Source organism: Erinaceus europaeus, chromosome 2 (genome assembly GCF_950295315.1).
Source record: "Erinaceus europaeus chromosome 2, mEriEur2.1, whole genome shotgun sequence".
Taxonomy (NCBI): Eukaryota; Metazoa; Chordata; class Mammalia; order Eulipotyphla; family Erinaceidae; genus Erinaceus; species Erinaceus europaeus.
The window spans coordinates 185,750,403-185,766,743 of NC_080163.1; the positions used below are offsets into that span (position 1 = coordinate 185,750,403).

At 39.0% G+C, this 16,341-nt stretch overlaps 1 protein-coding gene across 1 annotated transcript in view; it reads right to left on the reverse strand.

Moving 5' to 3' along the window:
- Positions 1-14,583, reverse strand: part of LOC103127326 (uncharacterized) — a 73,358-nt gene extending 58,775 nt beyond the window's left edge. Inside the window, 6 exon segments of the mRNA XM_060172267.1 lie at positions 994-1,040; positions 1,228-2,585; positions 4,655-4,750; positions 6,311-6,437; positions 10,148-10,247; positions 13,754-14,583. Of these exon segments, the coding sequence (XP_060028250.1) occupies positions 994-1,040; positions 1,228-2,585; positions 4,655-4,750; positions 6,311-6,437; positions 10,148-10,225 (1,706 nt within the window). The 5' untranslated portion in view covers positions 10,226-10,247; positions 13,754-14,583.
- Positions 14,584-16,341: the final 1,758 nt, after the last annotated feature.

Genomic DNA, 16,341 nt, shown 5'->3' on the forward strand with positions numbered 1-16,341 from the left:
TTATTATAAAATGTTTTTTTAATTTAAAAACAAGTCTTTGGATCCCAAAGGTTGAACAGAATCTGAAAAAACTGCTTAGCTGTTAATATGGACATGGACTAACTTCCATGGTAAAAGCAGACTCAAGGTAGAAATTAGATGTCAGTTATGCAAATGTGCTATACAGGGGCAGATATATTTAAACTGATTCTTGTTTTATATAATACATGCCGCTGAACAGAGGAAAGCTGAGAAATTGAAATTTATTCTTTTTTCCAGAATTGTTTCCAAGAGCCTATATGCACTTATACTTAACAACATTTTGAGTTAGCCACATTTTAAACTTGCCAAGAGTTTAAGTATACAACATTTTGCTCAGAACTATCTTATTGGACTGTGTAGGTTTGTTCCATTAATTTTCATTTTGTTTCATTTTTGTAATTTATTTTTCTTTTCGCTCATCCTCAAATACTGCAGAACTTTGGGACACCAATTATAAAATATAATAAAAGGGGGGAAATGCCCCCAGGAGCAGTGGATTCATCAAACAGGTACAGAGCCCCAGGGATAATCCTAGTGGCAACAACAACAAAAAAATTCACTGCAAACCAGCTACAATTTCATAGTAAATTTTATCTTTAAAATAACATCATGAAAAAAATTCAAATACATAAAAGTAAAGAGAAAAAAGCAAATCATAATCTATATATCCAACACTCATTTGACCATCATTTTGACAAACTTATCCATCCTTACTTTTTTTACATGAAAAGCATAAAGGAAATTCCATACATATTAAGATTCTAAACTTCATAATTATCTTTAACAGACATTTTTACATAACCACACTATTATTATACCTAGCAAAAACATAATTTCTTAATATTTATCGAATACTACCAACACAGATTTTCTTCTGCTACCTGGGACTATCACTAGAACATACCTATTTGGTATGACTGATGGGTTATTTGGGAGGTCTGAGAATGCTAGAATCACTGGTAGTAGACTTACCATTCACTAAGAACTTCTAAAACAAATTTCCTTAAGTTTAGCATGATCTGAAATAGTGATGAAAGACTTCTACAAATTCAATAACACATTCTTTTAAAATAAAGCTCCTAAATTCCAGGTGAACATGAATCCAATGGCTTCCTACATTCAAAAATGCCTACTCTAGAATTTATTTTCTAATGTCCCTTAACACAAAATTTATAACAGGAGCCTTTCTTACAATTATTTAGTTACATTGTGAACTCGCTGATGGTAAGTAAGGTGTGAATGTTGTCTAAAGGCCTTCTTACATTCCTTACATTCATAAGGTTTCTCACCAGAATGAATTCTCTGATGCTGAATAAGTGATGAATGAAGTCTAAAGGCCTTTCCACATTCCTTACAATCATAGGGTTTCTCACCAGTATGAATACTCTGATGTTGAGTAAGCTGAGAAAGCAACCTAAAAGTCTTCTCACAGTCCTTACATTTATAAGGTTTCTCACCAAAATGAATACTCTGGTGTTGAGTAAGCTGTGAAAACAGTCTGAAAGCCTTCCCACATTCCTTACAATCATAGGGTTTCTCTCCAATATGAATGCCCTGGTGTGAAATAAGTTCTGAGTAACGACGAAAGAACTTCTGACATTCCTTACATTCATAAGGCTTCTCACCAGTGTGAATTCTCTGATGGAGAGTTAGGTGATAGGCACGACTGAAGGTTTTTCCACATTCCTTACAATCGTAAGGCTTCTCACCAGTGTGAATTCTCTGATGAAGAGTAAGTTGTTGCCGAACTCTAAAGGCTTTTCCACATTCTTTACATTGATAGGGTTTTTCACCAGTATGAAGTTTGTGATGTAGTCTAAGGCCTGTACTACACAGAAAAGCCTGTCCACAGTCCTTACATTCATAACACTTTTCAGCAATATTAAGTCTTTGATGCCGAGTTAGGTGTGCATACTGTCTAAATGTCTTCCCACATTCCTTACATTCATAGGGTTTCTCACCAGTGTGAATTCTATGATGGAGATTAAGTTGTCCTCGAACTCTAAAGGCCTTCCCACATTCCTTACACTCATAAGGCTTCTCACCAACATGAATTAGCTGATGTACTCGAAGATCTGCACCACATGTAAAGATCTTTCCACATTTTTTACATTCACAAAGCTTATCAGAAGTGTGAATTCTCTGATGTCGACTAAGGTGGGCACTTTGCCGAAAAGCTTTTCCACACTCTTTACATTCATAGGGTTTCTCACCAGTGTGAATTCTCTGATGGAAAGTAAGTTGCTGCCGTACCCTAAAAGCTTTCCCACATTCCCCACATTCATAGGGTTTCTCTCTATTATGAACTCTCTGGTATAGGGTAAAAGTTGTGAGTTTCCTATAAATGGGCATTTTTTCAGAGATGCTTTTATTCACATGCCTGAAATATCCCTTTTGAGAACCCTCTTGACCCTCAAACTTTTTATATTCTGTATCTTTTCTGTAAAAAGAGCTTTCAAAGCCACAACTTCGCATTTTTTCTATTATCTCCCACTGAGATAAATTCATTTCACCAGCATTCTTGTCTTGAAACCACATTTTAGTGTCATATTTGGATTTTAAATCTGAAAGAAAAGATAAACACATACTATTTTCTAATTTTATGATAGTAAATTAGCAAATAACTATATAACAAAAAAGAAATGAAGCCTTGCTGAAGTAAATGGGATTAACACAAAATATTCTAAAATAAACATGTACTTTGTAAAAAAAAAAAAACTAAGGGGAATAATTATAGGATGAATGTAAGACCAGATTATTTTCTGTCTCCTCTTCCTCTAGGGATATAGAATTTTTTTAATTTAGGCTTTTTAAATTTATGTTTTATTTATTATTATTATCATTATTGTTCTTATTGTTACTTTTTAATTTTTTTTTACCAGAGCACTGCTCAGCTCTGGTTTATAGTGGTGTTGGGGATTGAAATTGGGAACTTTGGAACCTCAGGCATGAGAGTCTCTTGATATAACTATTATGCTACTTCCCAAAATCAGAATATACACTTTTTAAAGGACCAAGTTAAGATGCAGATCAATGTTTGAAAATCTGTTTAAATTTTTGATGACTTCTCTTTTCAGTTAGAATATAGTACATAAACATTACAAATATATGATTTTTGTTTGCCAGAGATACCACTTCAAGCCATTTTTTCCTCCACATTGCTGGATTCTGTTCATACTTTAGATACTATGTGATGTCAGAATAACTATACCTGCTGATTTCATCCTTTATTTTTATTCCCAGCAAATATTACACATGAAAAAGATGTTCTTTACATATTTTTTTTATGTAGACAGAAATCAAGAAGCAAAGGGGAGATAGAGAGAGAGTGAGGGAGACACCCACTGCTTCACCACTTGTGAAAAAAAAAGCCAGGCATAAAAGCATATATGGTATATGATTCCCTTTTAATAAAGTAAAACTTACCTATTCAGTTGTTAGAAGGCAGCACAATGTTAACTTTGGCAGAGAAGAATGTGGAATAAATTAGGAAGAAACATCTAATATCCTTGTAAATGTCTATTTCTGAATCTCTCTTTTTAAAATTATTTTTATTTGATAGAGAAATTGAGAGGGGGATAGAGAGAGAAAGAGAAATAAAGACACCTGCAGCAATACTTGTGAAGATTACCCTCTGCAGGTGGGCTTGATCTGGGGATCCTTGTGCATAGTAATATATGCACTCAACCAGATGCATCACTGCCTGAGCTTCTCCATTTCTGAATCTCTGTGTTGATTAGGTAGATCTGATTACTTTGTTAAAATTCATTGAGTAAAAATGACTTAAGTTATATAACTGTGGATAAAATAAAATCAGGCTGACAAATGAAAGGCACAGAAAATACTGCTAGGAAATTTGTAATGTGTGTGCTTAACCAGGTACACCACTGCCTGGCCCCCCTCTAGGAAATACGTACATGTCTTGCTGTCCTTTCCTTATGTCCCTTCTTATGTCCCTACTTTCTCTATCCTATTAGTTGGTCAGTCTCTATCTTCCCAACCAACACAGAGGTATACAACTATGGCAATTCTGTGGCCCAGGAGGTACCACAGGGGGTAAAACACTGGACCTTTAGGTGTGATCAAGACCTGACACCTGAGGTCAGGACATGGCACCACATGTGCCAGAATGATGCTTTGATATTCTCTCTCCCCCCTTCCCTCCCTCTATTGCTGGTAAACAAAACAAAAATACAACAACAAACAAATAAGCAATCCCCCCACAATATTTAGTAACTTTTTTATTTGGTTAATGGATGACTTCCTTACTATAGTGTAAATTCATTGAGAAAATGGTAATGAAGAAAAGGATAAAAAACAAAATGCACCATGTTTTTAAAAGACAAAATATAAATGATGAGATAAAAAGAAATTAAATCCAAAATAAAAGTAAAATAGTTCTCATGATGGAAGAAAGCTTTCCCCCACTGAATTGAGGGAGTGGAGAGTGAAGTAATAGGAGGCAAGAGATAAGGAGATACAGGTAAAATTTATTTGGTAGATCTTGTTGAGAGCTACAGCTTCTCCCTAGGTTTCAAGTCTTTTCTTCACATACAGTATCTAAAGGGGTATGCTTCCTTCCCAACTAGCAGAGTCACAGTAGCTTATCTCTGCCTGACTGGCATTTACTCACCTAGGCTCCATCTTCTTTTCTCATCCCTCACAATTATCCAGGGTTCTTTCCCTTGCTCTAATAGTGTAATCACATCTGGCTTAGAAATGGGACATCCTGCATGAAAATAATGAAACAAAAAGTATTTCCTTGGCCAAGTCTTTAGAATAAAGAATGAAAATCATTCACATCAGCATTAATTCAGAACTATTAAGAATTACAAAAACTGAGAGGCAGGAAATGTTGTCCTGTATTTATTTAAACTCATGCAGACTCTGTCTCTTGAGAGTAAAATAGACTGAAGTGATTTCAAATCTTGTCTTCTCTCACCTAAGTCACTAGGTCCTCAGTCTCCTCAGCTATAAAAAGGTAATAATAGTTATAATAATAATAATAACGCCTACCTACAGAATTATTATGAAAGCTGTTTAATAAACAAAGTGCTTATATAACTACCTAGCATAGAGTAAATACACACACACACACACACATATATATTAGTGTGTGTATATGTTTGATTTAGTACCACTTTTTTTTTTTTTACATTTTGCTAAGATAAAAAGTTTCCTATCAGGATATGTATCCAATATTAAATACAAAACTCATGCATTTTAAAATTTAAATCTTAAATCAATTAAAAGATAATATGAATGGGGGCTGGGGAGGAAGCATAATGGTTATGTAAATGACTTTCATGCCTGAGGCTCCATGATTTCAGGTTTAATTCTTGGCATATAAGCCAAAATTTAGCAGTAATCTGATAAGTAAATGTATAAATACATGTGAAATAAAAAATTGAAAAAAAATGATTATGTGTCCACTTGAACTTTAAGAAACTGTTGATTGGGAGAATTTTTGTGGTGGGTAGGGTGTGGATGTATATAAATGTAATATTATAGTCTTATAAACCATTATTAAATCACTACAGGAAAAAACAAACAATGAGAAATGGTTATTTCAACTCAATGTCACAGGAATTAAGGTTGAATTATATGAACTTTTTTTTTTTTGCCTCCAGGGTTATTGCTGGGGCTTGGTGCCTGCACTAAAAATCCACTGAACCTAGAGGTTATTTTTCCCATTTTGTTGTCCTTGTGGTTGGTATTGTTCTTATAGCTATTGTTGTTATTGGACAAGGACAGAGATAAATTGAGAGGATACGAAGAGAGAGGAGGAGGGAAAGATAGACATCTGCAGACCTGCTTCACCGCTTGTGGAGCAACCCTCCAGCAGGTGTGCAGCCGGGCCTCAAAACAGTATGAGTAAGCCCGTCCTTTCACTTTGCGCCATGTGTGCTTAACCCGCTGCGCTACCGCCCAGCCTCCTATATGAACTTTTAAAATCAGATTTATTAAGCCTAGCTGTCTAGTCACATTGAAGGTAATTTTACAAATATATCAGCGTGGAAACATTTCTTTGACAACAGTTTTGCTTAGAGTATTTAAGAATTTATACTCAGCTGTCTTTAAGGAGAGGCAACTACAGAAAAGGCAAGGGAATATATAATAAGGGTCACCAAATTGGGGCTGGGGGAGACTAGAGGTATTATCTAATAGCTTAATAGCTGAAGATAATTGTTCCTAAACTACAATGCAGATTTTAGATTAGTTTTTTAGAAAGACAGCACTAATATTCAGACCTATTAATGTCTACATTATTTGTCATAGATAAGCTTACCTAATGACACCAAGTTGCTATAGTTTTCTAATGTCACATCTCTGTACAAATTCCTTTGATATGAGTCCAAACATTCCCATTCTTCCTGAGAAAAGTCTACAGATACATCTCTGAACATGACCAGATCCTGAAATGACAAACTCAGGTATTATATGTATATGTGTGTGTGTGTGTATATATATATATATATATATATATATATATATATATATATATATATATATATATGTTTTTTTTTTTTTTTTTTTACCAGAGCACTGCTTAGCTCTGGCATATGGTGGTTGGTGCAGGGGATTGAACTTGGGTCGGACTTTGAAGCCTTGGGCACAAGAGTCTCTTTGCATGGCCATTATGCTATCTACCATAACTGGTATTAATATTTGTAATATTGTTTCTGTAAAGGGCCATATTTTAGCTTTGCATGCTACATAAAATCACTCTTGCATATTCTTCCCCTCCCTCTCCTTTTAAAAAGATAATTCTTTCCAAATGTAGTTGGCAGACAAACTATTCAAAAACAGGTAATGGGTCCTATCTGGCCCATATATAGTAGTTTACTCAAAGAAGCTATAGGCAAAGCTTCCCATATACTATGGGGAAATCTAATTTTGTTTATTTCCAAGTAAATGCTAAAGTCATTACCAGGATTTCTCAATTACCTAAAAATGTTCATTAAAAACACTTTACAATGGGCTTAATCATTTTCAGTAAGTGTGACTTATCTCCTTTCCTTTGTTGATTAGAAAAAAATTACTGATGGGAAAATTTCCCCAAAAGCCAGATAATCTCTACATTTTACTTTTTTCTGTAACATTTTAAAATGTGTATTTTTGGGGAAGCAATTATAGAAGCCAATCCTTCCTCCTTCTGCACCCCATATTGATCCTAGGTCCATACTCCCAGAGGGATAAAGAATAGGAAAGCTATCAAGGGAGGGGATAGGATACAGAGTTTTGGTGATGGGAACTGTGTGGAATTGTACCCCTTTTATCCTATAGTCTTGTCAATATTTCCATTTAATAAATAAAAAAATTTAAATGTGTATTTATTATTTATTGGATAGAGACAGAGAGAAAGTGAGAGGGAAGAAGGAGAAAGAGAAACACTTGCAGCACTGCTTCACTACTCATGAAGGTTTCTCCTTGTAGCTGGAGGACTGGGGCTTTGAAGCCAGGGCCTTGTGCATTGCAATGTGTGCACTCAACCAGGTGTGCCATTGCCTGGCTCCTCTATTTTATTATTTTTAAAGATTTACTTATTTATTTTCATGTGAAAGAGAGAATGAGACCCAGGTTAGAGTTTCTTTTAGTTCTGGCTTATCGTGGATTCAGGGACTGAAGCTAGGGCCTCTGTGACCTTGGGCATGAGTATAGTGCTTTAACAAACTAGCTCTTCTGACAGTATTATTTCTGATATAGAGAAAGGGAAAGAGATCACAGCACCAATGCTTGCCTGATACTATGGCCCTTCCTCATGGTATTAGGGCTCAAACCCAGGCTGTGAACATGATAAAGCATGTGCTCTTATCAAGTAATCTATCTTCTAACCCTCTATCTCTATTTTTTTAAAGGAGAGTTTGAAAAAAATCTTAAAAATTAAAAGTAGGATTTGCATGAAGTTAAATAATTTCTTCCACACCCAACTTAATAATTATGTTGTGTAATAAGCATTTTTCCCTAACAAATCCTTTATAGAATTTTTTTAAATTTATTTATGTATTTATTTCCTTTTGTTGCACTTGCTGTTTTATTGTTGTAGCTATTATTGATGTCGTTGTTGTTGGATAGGACAGAGAGAAATGGAGAGAGGAGGGCAAGACAGAAAGGGGGAGAGAAAGACAGACACCTGCAGACCTGCTTCACCTCCTGTGAAGCGACTCCCCTGCCGGTGGGGAGCCAGGGCTCGAACCAGCATCCTTATGCCAGTCGTTGCGCTTTGCGCCACGTGCGCTTAACCTGCTGTGCTACCACCCGACTCACCATTTATAGAATATTTTAAATTTACTGCATGACAGTCTGTTTTATAGATATTTTGTCTAATGCTTATATTCAGATATTTCTATACTTCAAATATATCAAATAATATTTAGGTGACATTAAGTAGTCTAAATCTGCAATGTCTAAAATGTTAGAGGGCAGAGGGTAGATAGCATAATGGTTATGCAAAAAGACTCAAGCCTGGGGATCCAAAGTCCCAGATTCAATCTCCTGCAACACCATAAGCCAGAGCTCTGGTAAAAAATAAAAATAAAAAAATAAAATAAAATAAAATGTTATATTTGACATATGTGATTTCTGAGCACTTGAGTTGTGGCTATTACAAATTTAGGTTTCTTTAAGTATAAAAATGTATAAAATAAATACTACATATTGTAGACTTTAGAAATAATGTGAAGGAAAAAAATTATGTGAATTATGTCAATAATTTTATATTGATTTTATTTTGAAACAATATTTCATGATCTTGGCTTAAATATAACATTAACATTATGACTGGAAAGAGAACATGTTCAGAGCAGAGGACTTGCTTGTCTGAGGCCCCAGATTCGTTAAGTTCAATTTCCAAAGGTGCTACCATAAACCAGTGTATTCTGGTGTGTCTATCCATCTCTGTCTCTCTCTGTCTCTCTGTATCTCTCTCACACACACACACACACACGCACACACACACATACAAACACACACAAATAAATAGGGGGATGGGAGATAACTCACCCAGAAGAGTGTACACATTATCATGCATAAGGACCTAGGTTCAAGTCCCTGGCCACCACATAGAAGCACCTAATCGGGGAGCTTCACTACTGCAGTGTCTCTCCTTTTCTCTCTCTCCCTTTGTCTCTCACCCTCTGTGTTGAATATGGAAAAGTCAACCAGAAGTGGTGAAATCACGCAGGTGTGGAGCCCCAGGGGTAACTGGTGGCAAAATAAGTAAGCAAATAATTTAAAACAAAAACAAAAGAAACATTAAATTAATCCATATTATTTAATGTAACAATAAAGAGTTAGTTTTACCCTTTTTAATGAAACTGATATGCTGCCTGCTACACTAGTAATAAGACACAAATTCTATACTTTTAATGTGGCTACTATAAAGTTTCCAATCATGTATGGGGGCTGGGGAGATAGCATAGTGGTGCTTGCAAGCCTGGTGCTCTACCCCCTGTACAACCTCCAAGGCTACTATAATTCTTTTGAACAGTAGTCTACTAAAGTGTTTTCTAGGGACTGATAACATAGCTCATCTAGGAAGGTGCTTGCTTAGCCATGCAGACAACTTAGGTTCAAGCCTGGTTGTCTGGAGGAAGCCTTGGTGCTGTGGTATCTTGCCTTCTCTCTTCTGTCTTTATATGAAAAAGTTGGTCTAGTGCCCTGGCAGTGATATAAATATATTCTAGTCCTCACAGCCACAGATCAAATATCTTCCTTTAAGGACTTCATTTCTGCAAACACAGGAGACACTACATACTCTGGTTAGTTCATAGAGGGACAAAGATAGAAAAGAGAAGGGCAGACTGGAGGGGACTAGGCTGCCTGGTCCTACCCTCTCTGGAATGGGAAGGACTAGGGAGAAGTTGTTGAATGAATCTGCTGGAAGTTTTAGGGCAACTAATAAGAATGTTCACATTAGAGCCATGGATAGTGTAGTTCTAGCACTTGGGATATACATAAGAGATCCCAGGTTCCACCCCCAGTCCAATTAATAGCCAGAGCTCAGTGGTATTCTGGAAGGCAGGCAGGCAGGAAGGAAGGAATCTTCATTCCTTGGAGGGAAGGAAAGTTCACATAACAGCATTATCAAACATATCATTTCAAACAGACAAAAATACCAACTTACATGAGCCATGATGCCAGAATTCAAAGAACTGGTCAGGTTTTTTTTGTTTGTTTGTTTGTTTGTTTTCCCAAGGATCATCTACAAAGAGAGTCCACTGATGCTAGAGTTGGGAGAAGAAAGTTAAAAGTCGAATTGCTTCAAGTTTTCAAGTTTAAAAAATCCCACCTTACATTGTCATTCCTATATGTAATATTCCTCCACCCCCCCACCCCCCCACATACTTAACTATGAGATATAGGGAGGTAATTTTGATAAATGCATGCTCTTCTCCAACAAGGACAGAGAGTGGGCCAGGATAAATTTTTCTGCCTAGAAGGGCATTTATATGAACTTTTTCCTATTTCAGTCTCTAACACAGGGAGGTTGGTCTGGACCCAAGAATCAGCTGTCCAGATTCGTCCTAAGCAGATCCACCTCCCACCTTCTCAGGTAAGCAGCAGTTATGATTTTAAACCAGAACTTTGTTCTAAGACTCGGGAATCTGACTGGCCCAAGTGGTGAAGCAGGTCTTCAGGTATCTCTTTCTCTCTCTTAAAAATATTATTGGATAGAGACAGAGAAAAATTGAGAAGGGAGAAGATAGAGAGGGAAACAGAGAAATACCTGTAGTTCTACTTCACCACTTATGAAGCTATCTTCCTGCAGGTGGAGACCAGGGGCTTGAACCTGGGTCCTTGCACACTATATTGGATGCGCTTAACCAGGTGTGCCACTGCCTGGTCCCTCTCTCTCCCTCTACCCTCTTAATTTCTGTCTCTGTCCAATAAATAAAAGATAATAAAAAATTATAAAAAAGAATGTAGGATGTCTCCCAAATTTAGATTTTAGAGTTAGAAATTACAACACAGGTTGGGGGTAGATAGCATAATGGTTATAGAAAGAGGATCTCAAGCCTGAGGCTCCAAGGTCCCAGGTTCAATCCCCCATAAAACAGAGCTGATCGGTGCTTTGGTTAAAAAAAAAAAAAATCACAACACAGTAGCTCAATGTTATTGCCACCTCTACCTTGTAAATATTTGAAATATTTTTCAAACCAGAAGGGGAATCACTAGGATCTCACCTTTTTCCATATCCCTTAAGATCGTCGTCTTGATTTCTTTCAAATTTTCAACTAGTATTAGCCTACTCTTTATCAGTAAAAGCACATACTTGTGGAAACATTTTGTGGAGAAATGCCTTAATATTAATGGCAATTATTTCTGGACACTGGGATCATAAGAAATTGTATAGTTATTAAGAAAATTATAATTGGGAGTCCGGCAGTAGCGCAGCGGGTTAAGCGCACTAGTGCAAAGCGCAAGGACTGGTGTGAGGATCCCGGTTGGAGCCATCGGCTCCCCACCTGCAGGGGAGTCGCTTCACAAGTGGTGAAGCAGGTCTGCAGGTGTCTTTCTCTCCCCCTCTCTGTCTTCCCCTCCTCTCTCCATTTCTCTCTGTCCTATCCAACAACGACATCAACAACAATAATGACTACAACAGCAATAAAAACATCAAGGGCAACAAAAAGGAAATAAATAAATATTAAAAGAAAATCTTTAAAAAAACTATAATTAAGTAGGCTCCCCTAAGTGGTAACAAAGGGGAAATTAATATGACTGCTAAAATAATCTTTACCACTTTTTAATTATTGTATCTCCTTAACACTCTGAAAGATCACAATGCAGGTCCATAGCCTGTACAAAGTCATTAGGAAACCATATGCACAGACAACAGGAAAAACGATGCTTTCTGAGCTCCAATTACTAAATACCTGAAAAAAAAAACAACTTATATATTCTTACTTCAGTGTTCAAGATACAATTTCCCTCTCCCTCCTCTGTCTTCCCCTACAGTTTCTGTATGATTCAACCACTCCCCTAGGACAATTTCTTTTTTCAGACTGGGAAGTTACTAATGGTTTGCAATGCAGTTATGGACACATAGGTACAGTTTCTCATCTCTGCATGAAAGTTCTCTGCAGAACACCCTCACCCACAACATGTATATTTACATATATGTTTATATCATCATGTAATAGGACCCCAAGGTTCCCAGAGGAATTTTTCTTTTAGAGGATGGGAGACAGAGAAATGGAGAAAGAGACAGAGAGAAGGTGGGACACCACAGCACCATTCCACCACTTATAGAGTTTCCTCTTTGCATAGTGCTTACATGGTGGTGAAAAGCTGGAACTCAGGTCAACTATGCTCTCTATTGGGTGAGTCACCTAAGGTAACAATTTCTTAAAGAAATTTTGTCATAACAATAAATACATCTCAATATTATATTTAGCTTTTCTTTATTTTTTTAAAGAGTTAGTTATGAGTGACAGTAAAGAGAACTAGAACATCACACTGATATATGCAATGCTGGGGGTCGAACTTGGGACCACATACTTGTGATGAATTTTTTTATATGACTTTTTACATAAACACGGTGTTTATCATCTCAGGACGTATCACAAGAGGTAGGATAAAGTGTTTTACTTTTAAGCATGAGTTTCTGAGTTCCCAGCACTGTATATGTTGGAGTGTTTTACTTTTAAGCATGAGTTTCTGAGTTCCCAGCATTATATATGTTGGGAGTAATGCTTTGGTGTTCTCTCACTCAATAAATTAAACACACACACACACACACACACACACACGTTTTTTTATTGTATAAAATTCCATAGAGAGGTGCATGATTTACTTAACCATTTTCACATTTCTGGATACTACTTTTATAAGACAGCACCCCTGAAAACTCATCCCTAGTTATTACAGACTTTGATTCTAGATGAGTGAGACTTAATCTTGTTGGGTTATGTCTTCTCTCCATAATATCCAAGGCCAGTTTGATTAAAAAAAAACAAAAAACAGTGTATTCAAAGTAATGTAACCTACAAATGATCCTAATTCTTTGTAAGTAACTTTTATGACCCTATCTCCCTGCATTCCCTACTTGACTCTTCAAAACCCCCTTAAACAAAGACCCCCAGGGAGACACAATCTGAATTATCTGCAACTGTGTTCTGGAACCTACAAATCAAAGACCCCCACCCAATTAAAAAATATATATATATTACTTTAGCTGTGTCATGTTTTTCTCAGCCAACTTGCCAATCTATTTCTAAGACACATGCTACAAACCTTTAGCTATAAAATAATTTAAGTCCTGTAGCCTAGGAGGTGGCTTGGGGGTAAAGCTCTGGACTTCCAAATATGAGATCCTGAGTTCTGTAGAACTAGAAGCGGATATGTTGATGCTTTGGACTCCCTCTTACACACACACACACACACACACACACACACACACACATCACACCATGAAATCAATAAATCTTTCTTAAAAATCAAGTTCTGAAAGTCTAATGTGCACTATGATTACTATAGGTAGTAACAATGCACATGCTACAAATTGCATCAGAGTAGGTAGATCTTAAGTGTTATCATCACAAACATAGACAAAAAGGTAACCACAGGAGGTGAAGGATGTGTTAATTCGCCTGCAAGTGGCAAGTATTCCCTCACAACTTACCCAATTACATTTTTTACAAAGTAAACAACTAATTACAATTACAAAGTTAACAACGAAAACAGGCAGCCCAGGAGGTGGATCTAGGTAATACAGCTTTGGACTACAAACCTGAGGTCGTGTCTGATCTCCGGCATCATCACATGGTTCTCTCTTTCCTCATCTTCCTCTTTTCTCTCTCAGTAAAATTAGTGAATAAAAGTTTTGAAAAGAAATAAAACAAATCTTTAAAAATAATTTTTAAAAATAGCAGCTGGGAGAGGGGCGGGGTGGCACAACAGATAAGAGTGCATAACTTGGATGCTCCCAGGCCGTGAATTCAATCCCTTTCATTGCATAGGACACAGTGATGCTCCAGTTCTTGTTCCCTCTTTTGTTAATATATCCTTCTCTGGACCCGAAGCAATCATAATGAAAAAGTCGCCTTCGGAGTGGTGAAATCGTGCCACAAAACAACCAACCAAACAAACAAACAACAAAAAGCTAAGCCCAGAAACCGCTCCTGAACAAATGACAGTGGAAAAACAAAAACATGAGCCTCAGCCCAACAAGGATATTGCTCCCCTCAGGACACTTAGTGGGGAAAGCAAAAAAAAAAAAAAAAAAAAAAAAAAAAACCAGGACGTTCAGAGTAAATTCATACACAGAACTGCACTCAGTGGCCACTAGAAAGGGAAAACTTGAAGGCTCAAAGCCGTTGAGCCTGTCACCACTCTCCTTAAACCAGACATCTCAAAAGAAGGTAATAAAGAGCCCCAGGTACTGAGAAGCGCGGACCCGCCACGGAACAAAAGAAGCAAAGGCGCACTCACAGCGGGCTGGCTCTGCAGCGGCGAGGCGGCGACGTTCTATCCAGCAAGGGCCTTCTCTGCACACAGGCAGGGCTGCAGAAGCAAAGGGGGTTCATCACACCCCAAATTCTTTTACCCTCTGTCTAACCCTGCCCCGCCCCCTGGACGCTGGACACCCTAGCCTGCACGCGCACATGCAGAGTAGAAGGCGGGTCCCGGTCCTGCATGTCCCACTCGCAGCTCCGGGTTCTGTTACACCGCCACCCCCTTTTCCCCGTCCCCCTCACCCCCCACGTCCCCTCTGTGCGGCGGGGTCCCTCCCTCCTTTTCCAGATTCCGGCGGCCAGCCCTGGTGCTCGATCGGACGTCCTGCAAAGGACCTGTACGCAGAGGCTCCACCCTCTCCTCTTTCTCCCCTCCCAGGGTTCTTCTCCACAGCTCGTTCCTGGGAACTGAAGCCAGGACCTCCGGGCGCAGCACCCCGGGGTGGGGGTGTCATATTACACAGCAGGCCGCGCCCACCGGGCGCTCCCTCCAGCCGCGCCCCCTGCACCGCAACCTCAGGATGTCCAGCCCGCACGGGAGAGGAGCAGAGGCATCGCGGCCCCAGGCTCAGCTTCGCACCGGGCCCGCCCCGTAGAGCCTGGTTCGCCCGGGGCCCCAGAGCCGCGCTCGCTGTCTCGTCTCTGTGTCTAGGAGGGGCTCAGTGCCCGAGTGCGCAGGCGCAGGCGGGGCGGGAATTCCAGGCTGCGGGGAGCAGGGAGCCTGTAGGAGGACCGCGGCTGCAGCCCAGTAGAGACTGGGTGCCCAAGTTCTCACTGTTCTCGCTGTCCCCAGGCGGGCCTCTGCTTTCCCCAGCAGCAGAACCCCGAAGTGAAGATCGGGAGGGATCCTCTCTGCTGGGGAGCTGGGGGATGGCCCTTGGGACCAGGGGAAGGAGAGGGTCCATAGGAAGAAGTTGGAGACTTGCAGGCTTGAAGACACTAGTTTGAGTCCCAGCACCACATATGCAGTGATGCCCTCTGGTTCGCCGTCTCTCTCCCTCTCCCTCTCTTGTTAAGGTGTACATATATACATATGGTAATATAAAAAGGAAAGAAAGATTGGAGCTTCGATCTGGATCCTTGGGACTCTACTGTTCAGTGTCTAGAGCTCTAGATTTTCTTTCTTTTCTTTCTTTTTTAATAGAGCACTGCTCATCTCTGGTTTATGATGGTGCAGGGGATTGAACCTGGGACTTCGGAGGCTCAGGCATGAGAATCTCTTTGCATAACCGTTGTGTTATCTACCCCTGACCCTAGATCTAGATTTCTAACGAGGATGATGGGGATTATACTCCAATACCCCCGAGTGACTAACATGTTAGAGGAGGGACTCCGTCTGCGCGCGCATGCATGTGCTTCTGTGCATCTTAACCTTTCCTGTGTCATTCTTTAGACGCAGAGCAATTGTAGAGTTTCTGTGGCTCCTTCACCTAGGCCCCCTGTATGTGTAGGGAAGGGGGGGCTTGTGTCTCTGAAATTGTGTGTTCTTTCACACAATCTGCTTGCCTGCATGTCAGCCATGAGACACAGTTTCTTCTTGTCTGACTTTTCAAATTACAAATTTTCTGTTGAATTCTCGAGGGGGCTCCGGACCTCGTGTTTATTTGTTTTGAGGGAGGAGCGCTGAGAAGCCACTATTTGGGTCTGGGGCCTGTCAGTGGAGGAAAGATAACCTTTACCAACGGAAATTCCCTATCTACATGGAACTGTCTCTTAACACCAGGGCAACCTCCACCCAGCTTTCAGAGATCAGAAAGAATCCTAATGACAAGGGTGGTATATTTTGCTTGTCATACTCTCACCCTAGCTATTCAGGGAGGACCCACTGGGCACATAAATAGCATGGATTGTTACATCACAGAAA